Below are 21,366 nucleotides of genomic sequence, written 5' to 3' on the forward strand. Positions count from 1 at the left end.
ACCTGTTCTACAGCCCTGATCTTGGCCCTTTGAGCATCTTTAAAACTCAACATGTCCAAAGAGCACAGCGTGATTCCCTGGAGGATGCTAAACCACGCTGCTTTGCGGTGTGGTGTGAATTGCACAGCACAGACTTTTTCAGGGAAGGGACAGAAGGAGGCAAACACTTCCTTCAGCCATGTCGACCTGGCTGGAGGATATGGTAAACAACAACAGTTTCACATTTTGAAATTTTGTTTCATAAAGGTTCTATGGAGTTGTTGTTGCTGTCAGAGCCACCACAACAGAATGAAAAATGGCCCTGTCCTGAGTCCTCCTCACTATTTCCCTGTGCTTGAGCTCATTGTTGCAGCCGCTGCTTCGATCCACCTCCTGGAGGGTCTTCCTCCCTCTCAGGAGCCCCCACTTTCCACGCATGAGGTCCTTCCCCAGCGATGTTAAATTACCCTCCTAATTTGATTTGCGCAATCACTTTCCAGGAAAGTTACCATTTGAAAATTAACTTTATTTCAGAAGAAAATTAAATGTCTTGATGCCAAGTGGATATCAATCAATTAAATCAGTGATACAGAAACACTTATTTTACAGATACAGATACAAATTTTTTAATTTAGCTTTTTAATTCTTACATCAGTGAGGACAATATTCTGCTGTTTATTGGCACAAACCAGCCCTTCCCCGGGTATACAAGGGGATACATATGTCCATAACCACGTTAGCTACAGCGAGCCGGCTTTACCAGATAGCATAGCAAAGTAGGATTAACTACAGATATACTTTATTAAGAACAAGCTTTCAAATAACATGAAGTCAATGAACATTTGACTGTACAATTTATTCCATCAAAATATAAATGGAGGGCAGCTTATATGTGTGAATTACACTAAATGAATCGAAACACTTCCAAGTGCTTAAGAATGTGTGAGCACTCGCACAAGTGATTCTCTAAGGGGGTGTACCGAAAACTTCCCAAAATACCCCAGATATTTGGTCTTAGGTAAGAGATAATCTTTAAGGCAATCTTCCAAGTAAATGCAAACTTTTCTGAAGTGGCCTTCTCAGTAAAAATTATTGTTGTGCATTCTCAGTACTCTTGGGTACATTTAGTAACACATTGTTACACTAATTGTCACTTCTAATTTTTGTTTGTTAATTCAGCAATTATAAAAGTGGGATGATTTTTGCTCTGTAGACATAAAGCAGGCACTTTCTGTTGACTTATCTGTATGTACTAAATATTTCCTTCTAATAATTTTTACCTTTAGCTAGAATGGTATTCCTAATATTGTTTACATTCTAAACATTGCCTTCCCATGTGGAGAAGAAATAATTTGCCTATAATTTATCTAATTTAAATCTCAGTTCAGAATTTCTTTTAATAGGTCTACAGAAGCATTAAAAATAAATAGTTCTACTCTTTGAACATCTTTCAATATGATGGAGCTTTTTGTAGTATGCCTTTTTCCCAAAGGGTTTTTCAGAGCACAAGAACTAAACTGACTAGTGGAGAAGTGGACACAGCCATTGTTGGAGCCCCTTTTAATGACCAGCTAATTTCATTTAGTCTCTTTCTTAGCCTTACAGTTGGCAGAGACCACCAGATAATTATCTGGGCTCATGTCCTTAAGGGTTGGAGATTTGCTTTGGATGGGGGACGTTTTGCCATCCACACGGGAGATCTGCAGCATCCGGCAGGGGTCATGTTTCAACAGATACCCTGCAAATGTTTCCCATCCTCCTCCAACACGGACCATAACATGTTTGTTGTGCAGCATCTAAAATGGAAAAAGAAGAGAGGTGTTAAAACCTGGACCTTCTTACAACATCTTAAATCAACTTCCAATTCTAATAGAATGAGTCGTTTTTGTCTTGTTTTTCACGCCCCTTCTTTTTCTTCTTGGTGCTCAGTGTCTGAGCTGGCAAAAAGTTCATAAAAGAAACCTTGTTTTTCCTACGTAAGTGGATCACAGGGACACATTCTCTGGATCCCGCTTGTCTCTGTTATGGGGACCAAGGTCTGCAGATCAGCCCTGGTGCGCTGTGTGGAGGCTGCTCTGTAAGAGCAGGCGCTCCATCCCAGGCCTCCCAGGGCTCTCACTGCCTCCCACCAGCACTCCCTTCCACTGCATTATATGCTTGTGAACTGGAATTTATACAATGGTGGTAGTGTCTACTATTGTACAATGCTAATAATCACACAGTCCATGTAAGTTTAAATTGAAAATGCAGTCAGAAAAACGGAAGGAAGTCTTCCCCAATCATCATCTGAGCCTTCCAGGCAAGATGTTTTTGAACAGCCAAATAGTGATGCTTTCCATTACTCTTGTTCTTCCTAAATAATTACTCTACAACACATATTTCCAAAACTTACCTCCAGGCGCAGGAGCCATCTAGAAATCTAAGTTAACAAAGCTATCTACTGAAAAACCGGAGAATATATTGTTCTTTCTATCTAGTAAAAATGTCAGAGTTGCAGAGTTTGGCTTCTTCCAAATACCAGAAAATGTAGGATGTAGGGGAAATGTTTCTCCCTCATCAAAGGGCCGCCTCTCCCAAGATTACAGCTCCACAAGGACAGTGAAATGTCGGGATGCAGGAGCAGTGTGAGAGGGAATATGGGAAACTACTCTCATTGTAGAGCCCATATTTGAATTCGTCTCCTGTGTCAACTTGAGTGAGCCTTTTTAAAAAAAAAAATCTTTCTTTGGTACATTTTATTGTGAGTTGGATGAAGGGTCACAGGGCAAATGAGTTCTCCATTCAATAACCCATCTCTGTTTTGTTTTATGCCATTCATTGCAATTATCACAATGTACCATTATGAATCCCACTTCTCCCCAATTTCCCATTTCCATTCTGCCTTTGCTACTAACTTCCTGCCATCTGAACTTTGGGCTTGGACAGATGTACCCTCTGATCTCATATAGTTGGCTGTTCTAACAATGACATACCTCCCAGTGTTACTTTCATTTTACAGGCCTGTCTGTTCTTTGGCTGAAAATTGAGCCAGGGAGGAGAGACTTCGAGTCCAGCTCTGAGGGTGACTTAGGCTCCTAGTCTCAGTTCTAATGTCCAGGATGAGGTTGGTCTTTTTTTAATTTTTATCTTGAGTTTTGCTTCACATCTTTCTTCCAGTCTACCCAAGACCTTCTAATGTGATTCCTTTCAGAGTAGTTGGTAGTAGTAGCGGGCACCATCTAGCATCACTGGTTTCATGAAGGCTGAGGTTGGCATAATCCAATGGTTAGTGGGCTCATTAGGACCTGTGTTTTCAGTGTTCTTCATTCTTCTTTGATCCAGATAGTGAGAAGCCAATAATTGCACTTAGGGGGCTACTCACACATTGGAAGAGACCAGTCACTATTGAGTTAGCTTCTCGGATGCCCATGATGCAGGGGGCCAATTGCCCTCTAATTGTTTTCATTCAACTTTTGAGACTCTGATGAGAGACTCTGACCATCTTTTTATATGACCAGCCTGCAAAGTTTCACATGAGTCAAGTTTAGGTATTTCATAGACTCGCAGAAGTTCATTCACGGACTCACGCTAAGAAATGTTGATTTATGGTGATGGCATGAAATAGTCTTCAAAGTAAAATGTGCAAAGTAATAAAAATTATGCTGCATAACAATAATTAAGACTAGCTACTCCTCTTAAAACCCTAATAGGCGTACTCAGTCTTTGACATGCACAGAGTGCCGCATGTGGGAATAGGGGTTTAGACTTACAAGAATTCAATTGGCTATAACTCTGCTACTTGTTACATTCTCTGATAACACTAGACTTTTAAAAGGAAGAGATCTTGGGAAACAGCACCCAGGTGGAAGCCTTCACATTTATTTCAGCATCAGATTGCACTCAACAAATGAAACCTTAAGGGGAGGCCCTGACATATCAGACAGGTAAGAGCAGTCAGGACCTAATGTGTAACTGCGTTGCTTCCCCCAGCTCTTATCAATGGCATCCTGTATTCATTTTACAGATGAGAACAATGCAGCCCAGATATTTCATGTGACATGCTTAGAGTAGGATCAAATATTCTGACTCCGACTATAGTGTTGTCGGCTTTGTTTGTTTGATTTTATTTTTTCCCTGCCATAAGATTGTGTCTCCCTTTAAACTCATCAGTGTTTAGAGAAATTTCTTCTGAGTCCTCATTCCCACATGCTCCTGTGAATGCTCCAGGTGTGTGCTTCTAAAACTAAGGCTGCTCAGACGAGAAAACACACAGGTGAGTGTCACAGCAGCACTCTGACCCTCTTCCCGTTGTTCGGGAGACTGGCTTTTCCTGCTGTTGAAATGTCGACACTTCCGAGCCTTACGAAGTCATATTTCAGAATTGCCTCCAAATACATGAGCAGGCATGCGGCCGCCGGTGGAACGCATGAACTACGTCTGCTCAACACTGTCGGTACACAGGCTATTTTAACCAGAAAGAATTCCCCAGTCAACACAGTTTTTAATACCAAGTGAACTCTTGGGGGAGAGTCGGGGAGTGGGCGGTGGGGTGAAAAGCACCTTTCAGCCTGGAGCACATGGCTCCTGGAGACATATTCTGCTGGTAGAGGCCATGTGAAGTGACTCCACAGGAAACAAGAGCCAAACAGAAGGACAATAAGACAGGCAGGTTAAATCTCCGCCCACCTTTTCTTTGACACCAGCCCTACCACAAAGAGGGATGTAAACCTGAGTCTCTTACCAGAGTCAGCAGGGAAGGTTAAGCAGAAAATAATTTTGCAAAATACTTAGGTTTACTTTCACCAACACCATGGAGTCTCATTCTCTGAATAACAGAATTCCCCTGGAAGTCTGCTCCGTCTGTGACTCTAATCTTCAAGAGGCATAGACATGTTTGCTGAACTCTGACAGGTTTGTTGCTTGGGTCTGAGCCTGCACATGGATGTGCGTTTTAGGGTGGGTGTGGGTGGACAGAAGCTGTGGAGGAGACTCACCCCTGGGGACTCCCTGTGTCTAAGAGTGAAATTGAGCTCCCTAAGATGGACAATGGCCCATTTCGGGAGGTCATGGCCAGGCTTTCTGCTCAAAGGGCCTCTTGATGGACTCAAACCTCCAACCTTTGGGTTAGCAGGGGATTCCTTCCACTGCTTTTACCTGTTCCCCTAAGGATCTGGAAATTTTCTCATCTGGAAATCTGAATCTAGATTTCTCATGAAATCATCTAGATTTTTCCCTTTGACTATTTTCTTGGGAAATCACTGAAAAGGTGTCATTCTCCAGAAGTCTATGATAAGCATCTCTTATCAAAATTATTTCCATTTTAATAAACATAAAGTCAATTATCTAAAGATAAGCAGTTTGCCTAAAAAAAGCATGGCAAATCAGTGGCCTACTGAGTAAAGGATCCTTCTCCCTCTCCCCCTACTTATGATACCACACCCATTTGTTCTATAACATGGAGTTTTCATATTAGGTCACTGGTTCTCAACCTGTGGGTTGTGACCCCTTTGGGGGTCAAATGACCCTTTTACACGGGTCGCCCAATTCATAACAGTGGCAAAATGACAGTGATGGAGTAGCAACAAAAATAATGTTATGGTTCGGGGGGTCACCACAACATGAGGAGCTGTATGAAGGAGTTAGGGAATTAGGAAGGTTGAGAGCCACTGCCTTAGATAACTACTAGTGATAAATTTGTACAGGCAAGAATTATATCCAAACTAGTACTGAGTAACTTGAAGCAGATAAACTGTCTGCACTGAAGGGAGGATGGTGGGATGGGTTGGGGGGGTGGGGGGTGGAGGGCGGTCAACAATAACATATAAAAGAAGGTAGAAAAAGTCTCAAAGCCCTTCCTGATGTGATTGAACTACTGACCTGTAGGATGTGTTACATGCAGCTCAATAAAAGATAGTGGTTTATAGTCTGGTGTCCTCCATCACCGCTAAATAAATATGCATCTTCATATCAGAAGCTTAGCCTCTAGTGGTCCAAGTTATTTCAGAAATTAACATGAGGCAAACGCAGGTAATAAGACAGAATACACTCTAAGCCCGATATCTCTTGCTGTATGAAGGACGGGGAGGGGGCTTTGATGGTGTGTTCCATGCATATCTTCCTGCTCTTTGATTTCAAGGTTGAACAATGTGGGGTCCTTCACAGGATAAGTAAGTGTGGTATCATGAGGCCGCAAAAGGCAGCCCCACTTATCTGGTGGCACTAATATATCGCCTATAGCAATTCAGTATTTCATGTTGTTTTCCTTGTCGTTGTTCTATGTATTCGTAAGTAAAGAAAGACTATTTAGAAGTGTGACAAATGTCCCCCAAACCGGGTGTCACCCCAGAGAAGTTGTTGCGTAGTAGGTCCGATTCTGGCTATGGCCATTTTTTGACAATTAGGCTCATCCCTCTACAAAATCTCATCAGAACAGTGGGGACACTACTGATCTAGGCGACATTACTCAGTGCTAAAAGAAAACAAAATAAAAACTGCAATCTTGTCTCAATATTTCTCTCAATGATCTTAATGAAATTCTAGAAGCAGCTTCAGGCCGCGGCATGTATTGCCAATGCCTGTCTGAGGTCTATGAACAGCATGTTCCTTGTCCACAGAAAAGACTCAGCATGTCGCAAAATTTTGTTGATGGCTTTGTTCTAGAAAGATGCGCAATCATATTTAGTTTCCTTAGGAAAGTTCTCCATATATGCCAGCAAAAAAGAATATCAGCATTAGGTAACAGAGAGCCCAATGTATTACAGGCCCTACTCTGGGTCAAGTAATCTACAAAAGCATTACATTGCAACTAAGAGAATTAAAAAGATCCAATGGGGCCATTGACAGGACTCTCACTCCACAGACGTATGAACAGCGAGAACGTAACACAGGTGGTTTGTTCACCAGAGTCAGGCGAGACATCGCATACCCTTTGTTCACAATCTAAACAGTAGCCGTGCAACTTGAAAAGCTGCATGATTTTAAACATGCTTATTCTTAAATGAACTGTTTAATAGAGTGGCTCAGCAGTGCCTTATAATCTGCTGTCAAATAAGCCCCTCTTTTCATTTGACTGAACGCAGTACACCTTTTAGAAAGACTCCACTCTGTTGACCACGTGCCTTCATTTTAGCACCACCTTTTACATCATACTTTCTAATAGTATAAAATGGCAAGCGATTCTGTAAAAAAAAAAACTTGAAAAAAGATTTAGTTCTGTAGCTCACATAGATACTTAAATGGGGAAATGAGTTGAAAGTCAATTTTCTTGGTCAGTTTAGATGTAACATACTGGACAAATCTTAAGATCAGTGTGGTCTCAGGGTCCTGTGTGATATGGCTCTATGGCATATGCTTGCTTGGTGCGTATGTAACATAGCTATGCAATGCCTGATCCCCTTGAAAAACAAGTACAAGTATTTCAGAGAGATGTCTCCCCTCTCTAATTATGTCTTGTTTTACACAGGATCATTAATCAACCTGATGTCAACAGTACAACAACGTAATGACCACAAGTGGATAGCCCAGCGAGACAGAGTGGAGTCACCCTAGGTATAAAGAGCTCAGAGCAAAGGGGAGATGTCTCTTCTCCTTCTCAGAGACATTTCAAATTAGTTTTTAAAAACTGAGACACATAAACTCACCTGTCATCAACAAGAAAGAGAGACTGTGTATATGTAGATCACACACAAAAAGTAAGTTTTTCTAAGTGAATTTTTTTTTCAAAGTGGGGAGGGGGTTGGATCCTGGAAAAAATTATGAGTGTTGTACTTGTTTCTCAAGGGGATCAGGCATTGCATAGCTATGTTACATAAGCAGCAAACAAGCAAAAGCCCCAACAGGTAACAAGGAATAGGATTTTTAAAATGAATTTAGAGTCAAAGGCTTTATGTTCATGGTTCTTAGCTTTATTTAATGAACACCCTGGCATGGACCTGCTTCAACACCCACAGTGGGCTGAAACCATTGCTCCTATGAAATGCTTCAGGCATCATTACCATCTCAGGGCACCGCTGACAAATATGCTTCTGACTCAGAATCCTGAGTTGGTGTTGGTGCCCTTGAGACCTGCCAAGTGCTCTGAACACCAGTGTCATGAGGCCCCAAGAAAGTGAAAGCTTTGCAGTAGGATGCCTTCATCAGCTCTCACGCTTCACTAGTCCACCCTCGAATCAAACACCAGGAGGAGGCTTCTAGAAGGCAAATCCGACTATGCTACACAGACTTGCCTGAATAGCCTGAGCAATTATTGTTTTTAGTGATTCTCAGTCATTTTTTGGTTCCAAGAAGACTATAATCCATTTGTATTAGTACAGTAAACCAGTGTTGCAAAGACTCTGGAAAAGCAAACTTGTATGTTTGTGTGTGGGGGGTGGGGTGGGGGTTATTTAGGGAGGGAGGAAGCAAAATCAGCATTTCCCATGTGGACAGAAGTGTCCACGGGTATAATTTGGAGAAATAATTCTCCAGTGACTGTGGCATCAGTCTATTTCTATCCCTCTTTTCCCTGAAACCGAGAGAAGCAACCCTGACACCAAACGCACAGTATATTCCCTCCTCCCCACCATCTTCTATACTCTGCTGGGGCTATCGTGTGCGGTTGTGCAGATAGTGTAGCGCACAACTGCCAAGTTCTCCTGTGGTCTTCTTCTGCGTCCCTACTTGCCCACATTCAGCTTACATATCAGCACTGCAGATATGCTGAACTCCGTAGGCTGCCCCGAAAGTTTTTATACATGTTTCTACATGCAAGAAATTCCTCTACATGTCTCCTGGGAACCAAAGTGGATTCTTTCTTTCAACCATTCACCAAATACTTATTGAGTACAAGGCCAGGTTATTTCTTAATAAATATCACATCTGAAATGGCCAGCACAGTCCCTGACATGGAGTGGGAACTCAGTAAATGCTCTTCAACATGTCACTCTGACCCACGGGAGGTCATTTTCAGTCCTCTCCGATGCATGTGACAGTTGGGTGATGAATGAGGAACATCACAAAAGAGAAGATGCATTTACAGCGTTGGCAAAAACTAGAGGAGGTACTATGGATTTTCAGAGAACAAACAAATGTGTGCAGTAGAAGTACAGCCCAAATGCTCCGAAGGGAGACTGTAAGATTTCATCTCACGTACTTTGGACACAAGAACAGGAGAGATCAGACCCAGGAAAAGCATATCAGGCTTGGGGAAGTAGAGGGAGAGTAAAAAAGACACAGTGGCTATGTCAATGGGCTCCAAGATAAAAATAATTAAGTGGATGGCAAAGATGCGGGCAGGGTTTTGATCATTTGTCATAGGGTTTCAAGGAGTTGGACCAGACCCCATGACTCCTAACAACACCAGCAAGGACACGTAAATCTTGAAGGTCAAGTGGACGAATGCCTGGCTCCCATCTCACTAGCTTTAGGCAAGTGTCTGTACTTTCTGACCTGAGGCAACCTCCTTCCACTTTCAGATTTCTGTTCGTAGACCTCAGGCAGAGTGCTGGGATCAAGGCAACAGTTAAATGATTCGTGTCCTTCTCCTGAAGAAAGCATCTGAATAACCAGGAAGAGGATTATAGGACACATCCGTCTTTGCTTAGAGGGTTTGTTTGAGAAAAAAGAGAGCTTTGGGGGTAAGAAAGAAACAAACAGCAGAATACATGAGAAAGAGGGAGATGCTATTGAGAATTAGGAGAGAAATAGGCAAAGAAAAAAAAAATGAAGAAGAGATACAGAAGATACCATGAATGAATACTAATCTTCTCTTCATAATCTTCCTTTGCAAATTCTCATTACTTCTGGATTGCATGCTTGAAAGTAAAAAACAAAACACCTTCCTCTCAGAAGGAAAACATTACTTCATACAAATGTCACCCTCTCTCATGCTCACCTTAATGGCTACGTGCTGTGACTCGCTCTGAAGCAGCCCCTCCCCACTGCATTGACCACAGAAGCTCACATTTCAGCCAGGCCTCTTCACTCCACTCCCCTAGAGCCATCCTTTGAAGAGGCAGCCCCCCTTGCCTCTGACACTGCCTGCCTAAAGGAGGCAGCTCACCTACATTTAGATCCGTTCAGCCTCCTGGGATATCATATGCTCCCTGACACCTCCTTGTCAACCCATTCACTGTGTGTTTTTACAAGCCATCATAACTTGAGTGAAAATATTGTTTTTAGAATACAGTCATCTGTTCTCCAGAGGAAGGGTGTTAAATTAATTTATAGGACAACAGATTCTGTCATTGTCTAATATGATTGTGAAATGGCATATGCTCAGAATTGGGCCATGGGGAATTCAGCTATCTGCCTAAGGTATTCCCTGACACATGGAGGAGCGAGACAGCAGGTGTTCCAGCGATAGCTTGCTCTTTGGAAAGCCTGGCACTTTCAAAATAAGTGATAAGATCATCCATTCACAGGGCTGAGGTTCGGTAACAGCAACCATTTGGAAGTGCCTTTGTCAAAGGTTGGGAAATCCTCTCAAAGTTTATAGCTATAGGGAGTTATATGGGGTTCATCACTGCCCTGTCCTAAAACGTGTGGTAGTCATCTATTGACACCTATTCTAGTGTCAATTTAAGGATTAAGAGTGTAGGGGTAGAATCTAGGCTGTCAATCTGGAGATAGACAATGAAACATCTGTGTGGGCATGGCCTCCTGAGAATTCTGGAAAATCTGGCACTTTCCTCCTCGGAAGCAGGAGAGTTTTCTCTTTGCCACACCCTGGCAGACATAGCAGCTGACAAAACACGTGGACCCACCCTGATGCAGAGACCCCTGCCAGTGCTGATGTGCTTCCAGTGCCACTGGATCCAAAGACTTTCTACCCACTGACCTGTGATCTTCTACATTCGGCATCATTGCATGTGTTTCATGAGTCTGAAGAGGACTTTATAGATTGTCATCGGACATATGGGCTAATATCAGATTTATGGACTTAATCTGGACTGGGTTGGGATGTTTTCCCAATGTTCAATTGCTCTTGTATATAAATCTCTTTCTTATGCACATGTGTGTGTGTCCATGGATTTGTTTCTCTAGTCTACCCAGCTTCTGGAATGAGCACTTCATTGTTTACAATACACTTTTTTTGTTTTATATTTCTTAGTTCACTTTTTCTTCCTAATAAAGCTTAAAGCATATCATACCCATCTCAGAGATAAGGTTTCAGAAAAATGAGAGAAAGGGGACCGTGATGGCATAGCAGTTACTTGTTGGGCTACGAACCACAAAGTCAGCAGTTTGAAACCACCAGCTGCTCCATAGAAGAAAGACGAGGCTTTCTGCTCTCAGCCATAATTACGGTCTTGGAAACCCACAGAACAGTCCTATAAGGGACACTGTAAGTTAGAATCAACTCAATGACCGTCCGTTTCTTTAGTTTAATCAGCTACCCTACTCTAAGAAATGAATGTAATCTCTCAGGGCCTCAATTGGAAAATGGAGACTATAATAGTTCCTTCCTGAGTTGTTAACAGAAAGATATTAATATATGTGACCCTTGCAGAAAGTATCTGCTTCCAGGACACCCCCACACACACACACCCCCACCCCCCACACCCCCCACACCCCGCCCAGGGGCACGTTCACGATCTCCTTACAAAGTGGTGGGGCCTGAGACTGGAGGCACCAGAGATGGTGCAGGCAGGCTGTGGGGCAGGCCAGAGGAGCAGCCTGGAGCCTGTGCACCTGTGAGGGAGAGTAACAGGTGGGCTCCAGGCCCTGGGGGCACAGGCCAGAGGACCACATGGCCAGGGGGTTGAGGTCTAGAGAGGCCTCGGTTGCTGGCTGAGGAGAGGAGAGGTGTTATTGTGGACCACGACTATCCTTACTGTTAACTGATCCTGACTGTGGTATCCTGTAAACTCCCTCACTATCCCTCTGAACCACAAGGAAAAAGAAAAGAAGATCGTATCTGGTGCATACTTCCTTAGTATCATTGCTATAAAAATAATATAGTTGTGTTAATGATGATAGGCTCCTTACAGACTTTATTTCATTAAATCCTTGGAACTGCTCTCAGAAACGTGCCTGGTTATTAACATTTAATGAGAAGAGAGAGGACCAGTCGCTGCCAGAGAGATTGAGTGCATTGTCCACCGTCACCTAATTAGCAAGTGGCAACATGAAGGTGGTCTGAGTCCTTATCCAGACTCTTCCATGGGCTATGCCAGTTTCTGTTGTGTTACATACTAACATTTTAAGATGCCCGCCCCCACTTTATAGCTGCCCTTGGTGATCACATTGCCCAGCTCGAAATGCACCCCAGACCTAGAATTAAGGAGGGGCTTAACACACATTTGGAAGAATTGACTTAAATGTGTACCTGTTTCATGTATACCAAACTGTGGGAGTTAGGTGCCTTGCCTGGACTTCACATTCCCCAAGGAAACTCTATTAAGACAGCCCCTGACACTCTCCAGAAGACTCTATCCCTCTATTGGTTGCGACAAGTCTTCAGAGGTGAGGCAGGCAGGTATTGTTCTGACTTAATAGATGCACCAATAGAGCCTCTGCAGGGTTAAATGTGTGACTCAAGGATACAGCATGATGTCATTCATTGTCTTCAATCACACATCCTCCACTAGAAGGCACCGCATCCTTAAACTCATCTACGAAGGGGGAACTACTGCAGTGCCCTCGACAGAGATCAACCCCCAACATGAAGGGATCTTGAGTCAGAGATGGTCTAGCTATTGGATGTGGCCAGAAGATATCCCTGGCCCTACTGTTGTTACAGACGGGTGGTGGTGGTGGAGAGGGGTGGGGGTGGGGGGATCGTGTACTAAGGATCCTCAGGAGCTTCCTTCTGGAGGCAAACAGAAGAGCAGATGACGTGTGATGATGGACTTGTCAAAAGTGTGATTGACATCTGCTCAGAAATCCGTCAGAGATCAACACCGACTGCCTGTCAGTCCGCATAGTGTTGTTATGTAAGCGTTCCACTTTTCCCACCTCCGCACCAAATGAAATGGAGAAGGCTTCACTGAAATCTAATTACCAGTCGACGCCACCATTCCAGACAGGAAAGAAAAAGTTCTAATAAATATTTTAAGGCACACTCCGCCAGGCGAAAGTAATGTGGTGGAGAGTGTGGGGTTGCCGAGAGAAGTGGGGCCTCAGTAAAAGGTTTGAAGCTGAGACCGAGCAAAGGAAGACCACGTCCCTAATAACGTCCCTAATAACACCCATCCCTAAGCTCTCCGTGGCCAATCGCTCTTGCCAGTAACCCCCGTTGCCTCCAAAACAGTCACACAGGTCCTTCTGCTCTGACTCTGCGTTTCTCTGACCCTGCGTTTCTCAAGCATCTTAAAGTGAAGGCGAAGTCTTTTAAGAGTTCACTGGTCAGATCGTCTTTTATACTATTTAGAGTCCGGGAGCACAGAGGAACTTTCTAACCCAATCCTCATTATGGAGCTTTATGGGAGAAGTATTTCTAGGGGGTTGCTTTTCATTCTTTGTTTGATGCTTCCCACAGCCCTGGTCTCTGTAGCATCTTTTAAATAGTTTCCCCTGTTTAGAATTCCATTTTTTCCCTTGTACTGAAAATTCTAATTCCTCCATTCATTTTCCAATCTGAGTAGGTGGCGTTTGGAACCCACTTCCCAATTGTTCAGTCTTCTTCAAGATGAAGTCCAGAAGAAACAAACAATTCATCACGGGTCGTGCCTGTTCCTCTTTGCAGCAGAGGCTGGTACACAAGCCGACTTCTAAATGAGCCTATTGTTCCCTGGAGCCCAGAGAGATCCCCTGGGAGAGGATGACACAAGCCCCGGTGAGAGGAGCCACACACACACACGGATGCACTCAGAAACACCACGCGTGCCTGCCCGCTCACACGCACCTCGTTCTCAGACAGGACCTCCCAAAGCTTCCTTCAATGTCCTTCATGCCCTTATTGACTTTCTCCTCCCCCAAGACTAGTATTTTCCTTTGAAAGTTTAAAAACTTTCAGCAGCTGAGCTTAAATTTCATATTCTGTATAACTCCAGACTTCTACTTTCTTACTTCTATCATTTTTGCTCCTTGTTGTATGTGTGTGCCCAGCTGGGCTATATTCACATATGCTGTTGAAGAATTCATTTAAGTGTATCTCCTAATTTGCATAGTGGTTACACACAGGAGTGCTAACTGCACGGTTCCCCATCATTCAGAACCCCCCTGTCCACAGGACAGAGACAGAGCTTTCTACTTCAGTAGAGTGACAGTCTGAGAAGCCCTGGGGCAGTTCCACTCCATCCAGTGAGATCACAATGGGTTCGCATTAAGTCAGTGGCAGTGAGTCTGGGTTTTAGATCCTTATTTCCAGGTTTGGGGGTTATTGTTGTTGTTTTTCCTCCTTTAGTTACAGTGGTGACAACGGAATTAAGCCTAATTCGAACTCTGGGGCAACTAACTAACCTTCTCCCTCAGATGAGAGAGTCTTACTTTAGAGGAAACCCACAGAACAAACCCTCAGTCGCGTGTGTCCCTGGGCTACTTCCTTTTTCTGCCCACAATCCACTGCTTGAGCTGATGCTGCCCTGTGTCCTGTTTGTACAAAGTACACATTTCAGGAGCATATCGATAGCTTTGCATATCAATGAGACCATGTTATTGGGTGGTGTGTGTGTGTGTGTGTGTGTGTTTTCCTGTTGTTTTGGTAAATGCCTTCCTTTACCCCTTTGTCCCTTTGGAAGAAGCCCTGAGGGCAGAGTGACCACTAGGTCAGCAGTTTGCCCCACCGGCTACTGTATGGAAGAAACACGAGGAGGCTCTCTGCTCTAGTCAAGATTTGAACCCCAAAGGAGCAGGTCTAGCCTGTCCTATAGAGTCACTGAGCTGGGATTGACTCAATGACACTGGGTTTGGTGTTTCGGTTTATCCCTTTTAGCCTAAGTAAGTGAAACCATGGGCACAAATAAACAAACAAAAACCCAAACCCACGACCATGAAGTCCACCTTATATATTACTTCTGAGGCTGTAAATCTTTATGGGAGCTTCTGGCCACATTGTTCTCCCAGGAGCAGGCTGGTAAGTTAGAACCACCAACCTTTCCTATAGCCATCAGCGCTTACCTGACAGCACCAGGGGTACTCATGTGGAAAGAGCACCTATATTTATTTCCACTGAAAAGTCTATATTTTCCTAATAATGTGTTGCCAATTTAGCTGAATAATGTTCTCTGTGTTTTACCCCATACAAAGACTCTGCCGCAGTCTTGCTAATAGAAGTGCACCACTGTTGGCATGTTGCCTCCCCTTGACTGACGTCTAGGAAAACAAACTGGTAATGGTGTGGGTCTCACAGATCCAGCGACCTTTTGTTGGTCTTGAATGTCTTCTTTGGTTCTAAATTTTTTGAAACCACCTAAAGCTCATTTCTGCCATGTTTCTGATTCATGCTCTCTAACATCCTAACTAGTTTAAATAACAAGGTCAAGACCAGTATCTTAATGTTCACATTTTAAGGTCCTTTTTCTTTATTCACCCATTTCTTACTGACTGACATGGTTAAATCCGAAAGCTCAGATCGTTATGTGAAAATGGAGCACGATCAGATAGATCACACAATGAAGGATGACTACATGATTCCACAGCTGCAAATTACATCACTGCCTCAGTACCACGTCACTGAGACTCAGGTCCCAGGTAACTATATGGAACAAACCTTATCCATCAATTAAGCTCCTGGTGAATCTCCGTTGACCATGGACCAGGCATCTGAAAAGCCTTGCTATCATGCAACATGCATTGGAGAGTGGATTGCAGCAGATGCTGTGAAGTTCAAATTTAGCACCCTATCATTTAATCTACCTTATGATCCATTTAAGTTTGCTCCAGTTTTTAAGATTTTCTGCTTTCTTTTCAATTGAAGTCTCTATGTGTTTTACTTTGTTAATTTGTTAGATTTTGGTTTTTGTTTTAATATTTCTCAGTATATGAATTCCAGGATAGATAAATCTATAGAGACAGTAACTGAATTAATGGTTCCTTTGGGGTATAGCTGGGGAGGTTGGGGGAAATGGGGAGCTAATAACAATGAGTTTAAGAATGAAGAAAATGTTCTAAAACTGATTGTGGTGATGTATGCACAACTCTTCTTGATGTGATTGAACTATTGAATTATATGATATGTGAACTATATGCCAATAAAACTCAATCATGCCAATCTCTGACTTACCATTCATTGGCACATCAAAAAAAAAAATCCTTGGGGACCCTCCCTAACTCATGTGCAATAGTAAAGCATTCAGAGTCACTCTGTACACTTGCACTGTTCTAGTTTATATCCATCAAAGCCAGCCTTCTTCTTGCCTCCCACATTGGCGTTTATTCCTGCCAGACATATGTAATTATTAGGAAACACGTTGGGAGGAGGGTTTTTCTTTTTTTACTCTATTAGGACTGTGAAATGTTGGATTGCGTAGTAGCTGATAAGAGGACTAGGTATGATATGATTAATAGGTTTCATTTGGTGAAAATCCACTGCCACTGAGTCCATTCAGACTCATAGCGACCTTGTAGGACCCCACAGCACAGGGGACACAGAAACGCCGTGGGCTCCCCAGACTGTAAGCCTTTCCAGGAGTAGAAAGCGTCGTCTTCCTCTCTTTGCTTCTAAGAGCAGTTGTCAAAAGAATGACTGCTGAGGCCTCCGAGCCAAGGAGCACCGATCTGTACACATCGGTCCGCAGTCTCCACACTGAAACATATCGACTTAGGACGCTTCCCCTCCCTTCTCTGTCCACGCGCCCAGAGAGAACGCCTCCTCCCCTCTATGCGCTTTAGCCTTTCATGAGACAGTCCACTATCTAAGTCTCTCCGCACTGCCAAATTCATTATTGAATCTCAAACCCATCACCCGTTCTTCTTTGCCTCGCCTGTGCCCAAGATTTCTTACAATGGGGATTTCATCTTGATCCTTCTTTCATTTTCTTAACATATTGCTCTATTATTAACTCTCTAATAGCAATGTTTTGTTAGCGAATAATGTCTCCACTCCAGCAGGATTTTTTTCTCTACCATTAGTTGTTTTTTCCTTCTTCTTTTTCTTCTTTCTTGAATATACATTTTTGAAGACCCTGACTGCTATTATAATATCTTAAATGTTACTTTATCCTAATATAATTTTACCTACCCCCACCCCTACCCTTCACTTTCTGGAATATGTCCAGTGAAAGTGTTCAAAGTTTGTTACAAAAGCACACCAGACACGCCTTCAGCCTAGTCTTCGAGCGGGGAGGGTTTGTGAATATTTGGGGGGGGGGATTGAACTTAAGGCCCCAAAATAGGATTTGACTGAATGAAGAATGGAGAGATCATATGTGTAGACAGGGAATGCTGAGCTGCCCGGTCTGTGTAGCTAAACCGTGTGTAGCTCACTCTTTCTACAGCGAAAATGTGAGCAAGATGGAAGAGATCGTCAGTAGATACGGCTGGAGAGGTAAGCAGCGGGTGTGTAAAGTGCTTTCCTGGCGCATATGGGGTACGGAGGGTCGCCAAAGAGTTCTTTTCTTTCTTTGTACCGATGAATGTTAAGCAAGGATGGGCATGATTATGTTTCAGTGACACAAGAGCCCTTCCGGAAGACCCACAGAGAAGTCAAGTTGTGGAGCAAGAAAGAGTAAGTCAGAGCTTCCACACACCCTAAGGAGCTTCCTGTTGCACTCTCAGCTCACGATGGCTGCGCAGAGGGTTCGTTCTGTCCCCACTCCAGAGCTTTTCTTTTGCTTAAGAGAGGACACCCGAAAAGTTCCAGCCCTATGTTCCAACTCTTGATCCTGAACTATCTTCTACCCAAATAGGGCAACTACCCAGGATTATTATCAGATCCCAGGATTCATTCTTAGGAACGATCTACAAAGACTCTCGGTCCACAAGAAAGGATGGTTTGAGGAGTATCACAGAATTTACAGCTTTGGGCTGAGAAAGGACCAACTCAAACAAGATCCATAAGCCTAAAAGCCTGCCTCCCATGAAGACTTTGGCAAGCCTCAAGGACTCTCCACCTAATTCCACATCCCTTTCCCGGTGACCCATTACCCTGGCTCTCTTTCTCAACCAGTTCCAGTTTATCCAATTAATCTTCCAGGGCCATAGTTCACACTGCTGCAAGGTTGAACTCACCCTTTACGGAGAAACTTGGATTCTAGTCCCTTGAAAGCATGGTCCAAATCTAACTCCCAAACCCCATAGACAGCCACACACTGAGGCATTTATCACTTATTCTTTCCTCACTACCCAATTCATTTCTTCACCTGACACCCTTGACTCGTGCGTGCTGTCCTTTGCTTTGACTAGACTCTGCTCTCCCTGAGGATAGCTAAAGAATCCTCTTCATGGATTCTTTCATCCTGCCTGTCTCCAATTAAGGAGGACTGGTAGCTTAGTCAGTTAAGCAGTGGACTGCTAACTCTAAAGTCAGCAGTTCAAGTCTAACAGTTGATCCAAAGGAGAAAGGTGAGACTTTGTACCCCCAGAGATATTTCAGTCTTAAAAACACAGAGGGCAGTTCTACTCTGTCCTATAGGGTAGCTGTGAGTTGGAATTGAGTTCATGGCATTGGGTCGGTGTGAGTACCTCCAACTAGGTGGTGTTTTATCTCTCTCTTAAGCAATTCTGTAATCTTTGGAATCTTTCTTTATACACGACGAATTTTTATGCACTTGCATGATAGTCTATAAAAATAAAAGGGGCGGGGGTGACTAAATGCTTTTTGTGAATGAGGAGTCTTTCTTACCCTGCATGTTAACCTCTCCAGAGTCAATACTAGCTCTTTGTACTCTGTTCATTCTCTCAACAACAAAAAGGACTTACTAAGCAACTCCTATGCTGTAGATAACCTACTAAACACTGGGGACACAATATCGGAGAAGCCTATCATGTTCTTACCCTCATGGGGTTATAGTCAATCAAGGAAACCAACACTGACCGAGTAAACACAAATGGCACCAGGACTATAAAGCACAGTCCAGGGGCCCAAGGCATCAAAAGTGATTTGAAGGTCAATTTGGATTTACTGGCTCAGCAGTCATTCCCAGTCATCTCTACTCTGCTGGTATTGTACGCCAACAAAGCAATTCCAGCTCTCAGGGACCTGCTAGTAGGTTTGAACCATGGATGTGTCTTGGTTAACAATTGAGTGCTTCATCATTGACCTCACCTGCAGAGGCTGGAACATCTAAGTACTTGTTGATTTAGTTTTTTAAAATTTTTTTTGCAGCTCAGGTGGACCCTAAGGGTCAATCCGGGTAAAGAGATGGGTGAAAAAGCAGCCAGGGCTGGCACCATTCCTTTCCACTCTCAGCCCGTCTGAAACCCAAGCAGATGTTTCCAGCTTGGCACACCTATCTTACCACTACGAGGGGGTATAAAGAACACGGAAGCTAATCCACTAATGGCAACAGAGTTGAAGTCAGAAAGCCCCCGTCCCTCATGGCATCACTGTGTATTCGAACAGCATCAGCAACAGCCAACTTCTGAACGTCTCATCATGTCAACGTTTAGTCACGCTTGGCCTCGTGTTCTGTTAGGCCGCCAAGTGCAAGTCAAATAGGTGGGTCGAAAGGAACAATAACCGTGCAGAGAAGTCCAAGAAGACTGCCTGGAAGACAAAGCTTCTGTGCTAACCTTGAAGGGTATGGACGTGTTAATCAGACAAAGGGTGACCGGGGCAGCAGCAAGCAAAGAAAACCATTGTAGACAAGGAATGGGGCTGTGCTAAGACCTTGGTGTGGCAGCACTCTTAATTTCCTGCCGACAGAAGAACATGTATGTGGTGAGGCAATGGAAACAGTGTCATCAGATGAGCTAGGAGTGTCAAGCATGAGCCCTGGAGGGTCATTGATGTAGTTTCTGTGTCCCTCAAATAGTCATAAAATAATGGTAATGTCTACACTCATATCACGAAGTAGCTATAACTGCTATTTCTATTTAAAAGTTGAAGAAAACAAGACTTAGAAAAGCTCAGTGGTACATGCAGTCACAGACTGTAGTTGGTGGCAGAGTGCGGGCAGACACAGATCTGCCTCTATGAAAGGGCAAATGGATGCACGGGCTGCTAGATGTGGCTGCGGTTCACACGGCATCAGCCATGCTGTGTCTCCAAGCAGTATAACTCACCCTACGTGGCGAGTTTTAAAAGCATAAAAATCACTTGTTTATATGTCATTAGTATAATCTGTTTCATCATCGGTGGGTCTCAAATCTCAGTGACGATGGTGATTTCTGCCTATCTTATTGGAAGGAGGAGGCTGCACTGGCATCTCGTGAGTGGAAGCCAGAGAACCCGCAAACCCCGGCAACACACAGGACAGCACGCGGTAGGGAATCATCCTGTTAAGTATGCCGATGGTGCGGAAGATGATCAACCTTCCTCTGTTTTATAAGACTGTGTATGCCAATAAGTCAAACCGTATTAAAACCTCCGCTGTAAAACAAAACACATTTTAGTGACTTTCAAATTCAAACTCAAGTCTCTTGATTTGTCCGACGTCTGGGCCGTTAGACCATCAGGAAAGCACTATTGAAGGAGCCCAGGTGGCAATGTAGGAAAGTGGGGGACTGCTAAGAGCAAAGTTGAAGGTGTAAACCCACCAGCCACTCCTTTGAAGACAGAAGAGGTTTGGTAAAAACGAAGAGCCTTGGAAACACTCTCTAGGGTCACTCTGCGTTGGAAATAACTTGGTGGCAGTGGGCTCTGCTCTCCTGAGATGATCAAAATGCAAAACTCACAAAACCGTATTCTACTACAGGAATGAGTAGGTGATCAAAAGAGTGGGAGGTGACAGCTATGTCTGTTTTCCTGTGAAACGCCAGTGTCACACGGAAGGGCAGCCTGGAAGAGGAAATACACACCATTTCAACTTACAGAGACACTGACACCTCAGAGAAAGAGCAGCGAGCGGGCAGCAGGAAGTCAGTCATTACTCCATACTCTGAGAGGGAACAAACACATTCCACAGACATCCTACAGTGGTTGAACATGTGTTACAAAATTACAAACAAGGTACCAAGCTGTTTGCCAACTTTTAATTCCAGTGACGTGTGTAGCAATACTGCAGTTACCAACTCTCAGCACGCGGGGGCAGCAGCACACAGTGTGTGGGTTTAGGTCCTGTATAAACATGTAGCACTGCCTGCTTTTACTTTGCCTGGCACAAGGAAGTCAGCATGTTTCTTTCCCCAACAGTTCTCTCCGTTGTTGGTTTTGTTTTCAAAATAAATCTATTTTCTACTCCAGGATATTTGTTTCTCTGTCAGAAAATAATAATGATCCCTGGTGGCACTCTCAGGTAAATGCTGAACTGCTAAACTCAAGGACAGTGGTTCAAATCCACTAACCTTTCTGCATGAAAAAGAGGAGGGTGTCTGCTCCCATAAAGATTCCCAAAGCCTCAGAGACCATCCCTAGGGTCTCTGAGTCAGAATCCATCTGATGGTAGT

The 21,366-nt window shown here is 43.7% G+C and overlaps 1 protein-coding gene across 2 annotated transcripts in view; it reads right to left on the bottom strand.

Annotated features, from left to right (window-relative positions):
- Window positions 1-487: 487 nt before the first annotated feature.
- The window catches only part of GAS2 (growth arrest specific 2), a 139,458-nt gene continuing 118,579 nt past the window's right edge, over window positions 488-21,366 (bottom strand). For both annotated transcript variants that reach the window (XM_045291146.1, XM_004711636.2), the window contains one exon: window positions 488-1,775. In XM_045291146.1, coding sequence (XP_045147081.1) covers window positions 1,557-1,775 — 219 coding nt within the window. In that variant the 3' untranslated portion in view covers window positions 488-1,556. The remainder of the gene's footprint in view (window positions 1,776-21,366) is intronic.

The sequence above is a fragment of the Echinops telfairi genome, unplaced genomic scaffold (genome assembly GCF_000313985.2).
Source record: "Echinops telfairi isolate 266 unplaced genomic scaffold, ASM31398v2 ScPeMD7_60;HRSCAF=208, whole genome shotgun sequence".
Classification (NCBI taxonomy): Eukaryota; Metazoa; Chordata; class Mammalia; order Afrosoricida; family Tenrecidae; genus Echinops; species Echinops telfairi.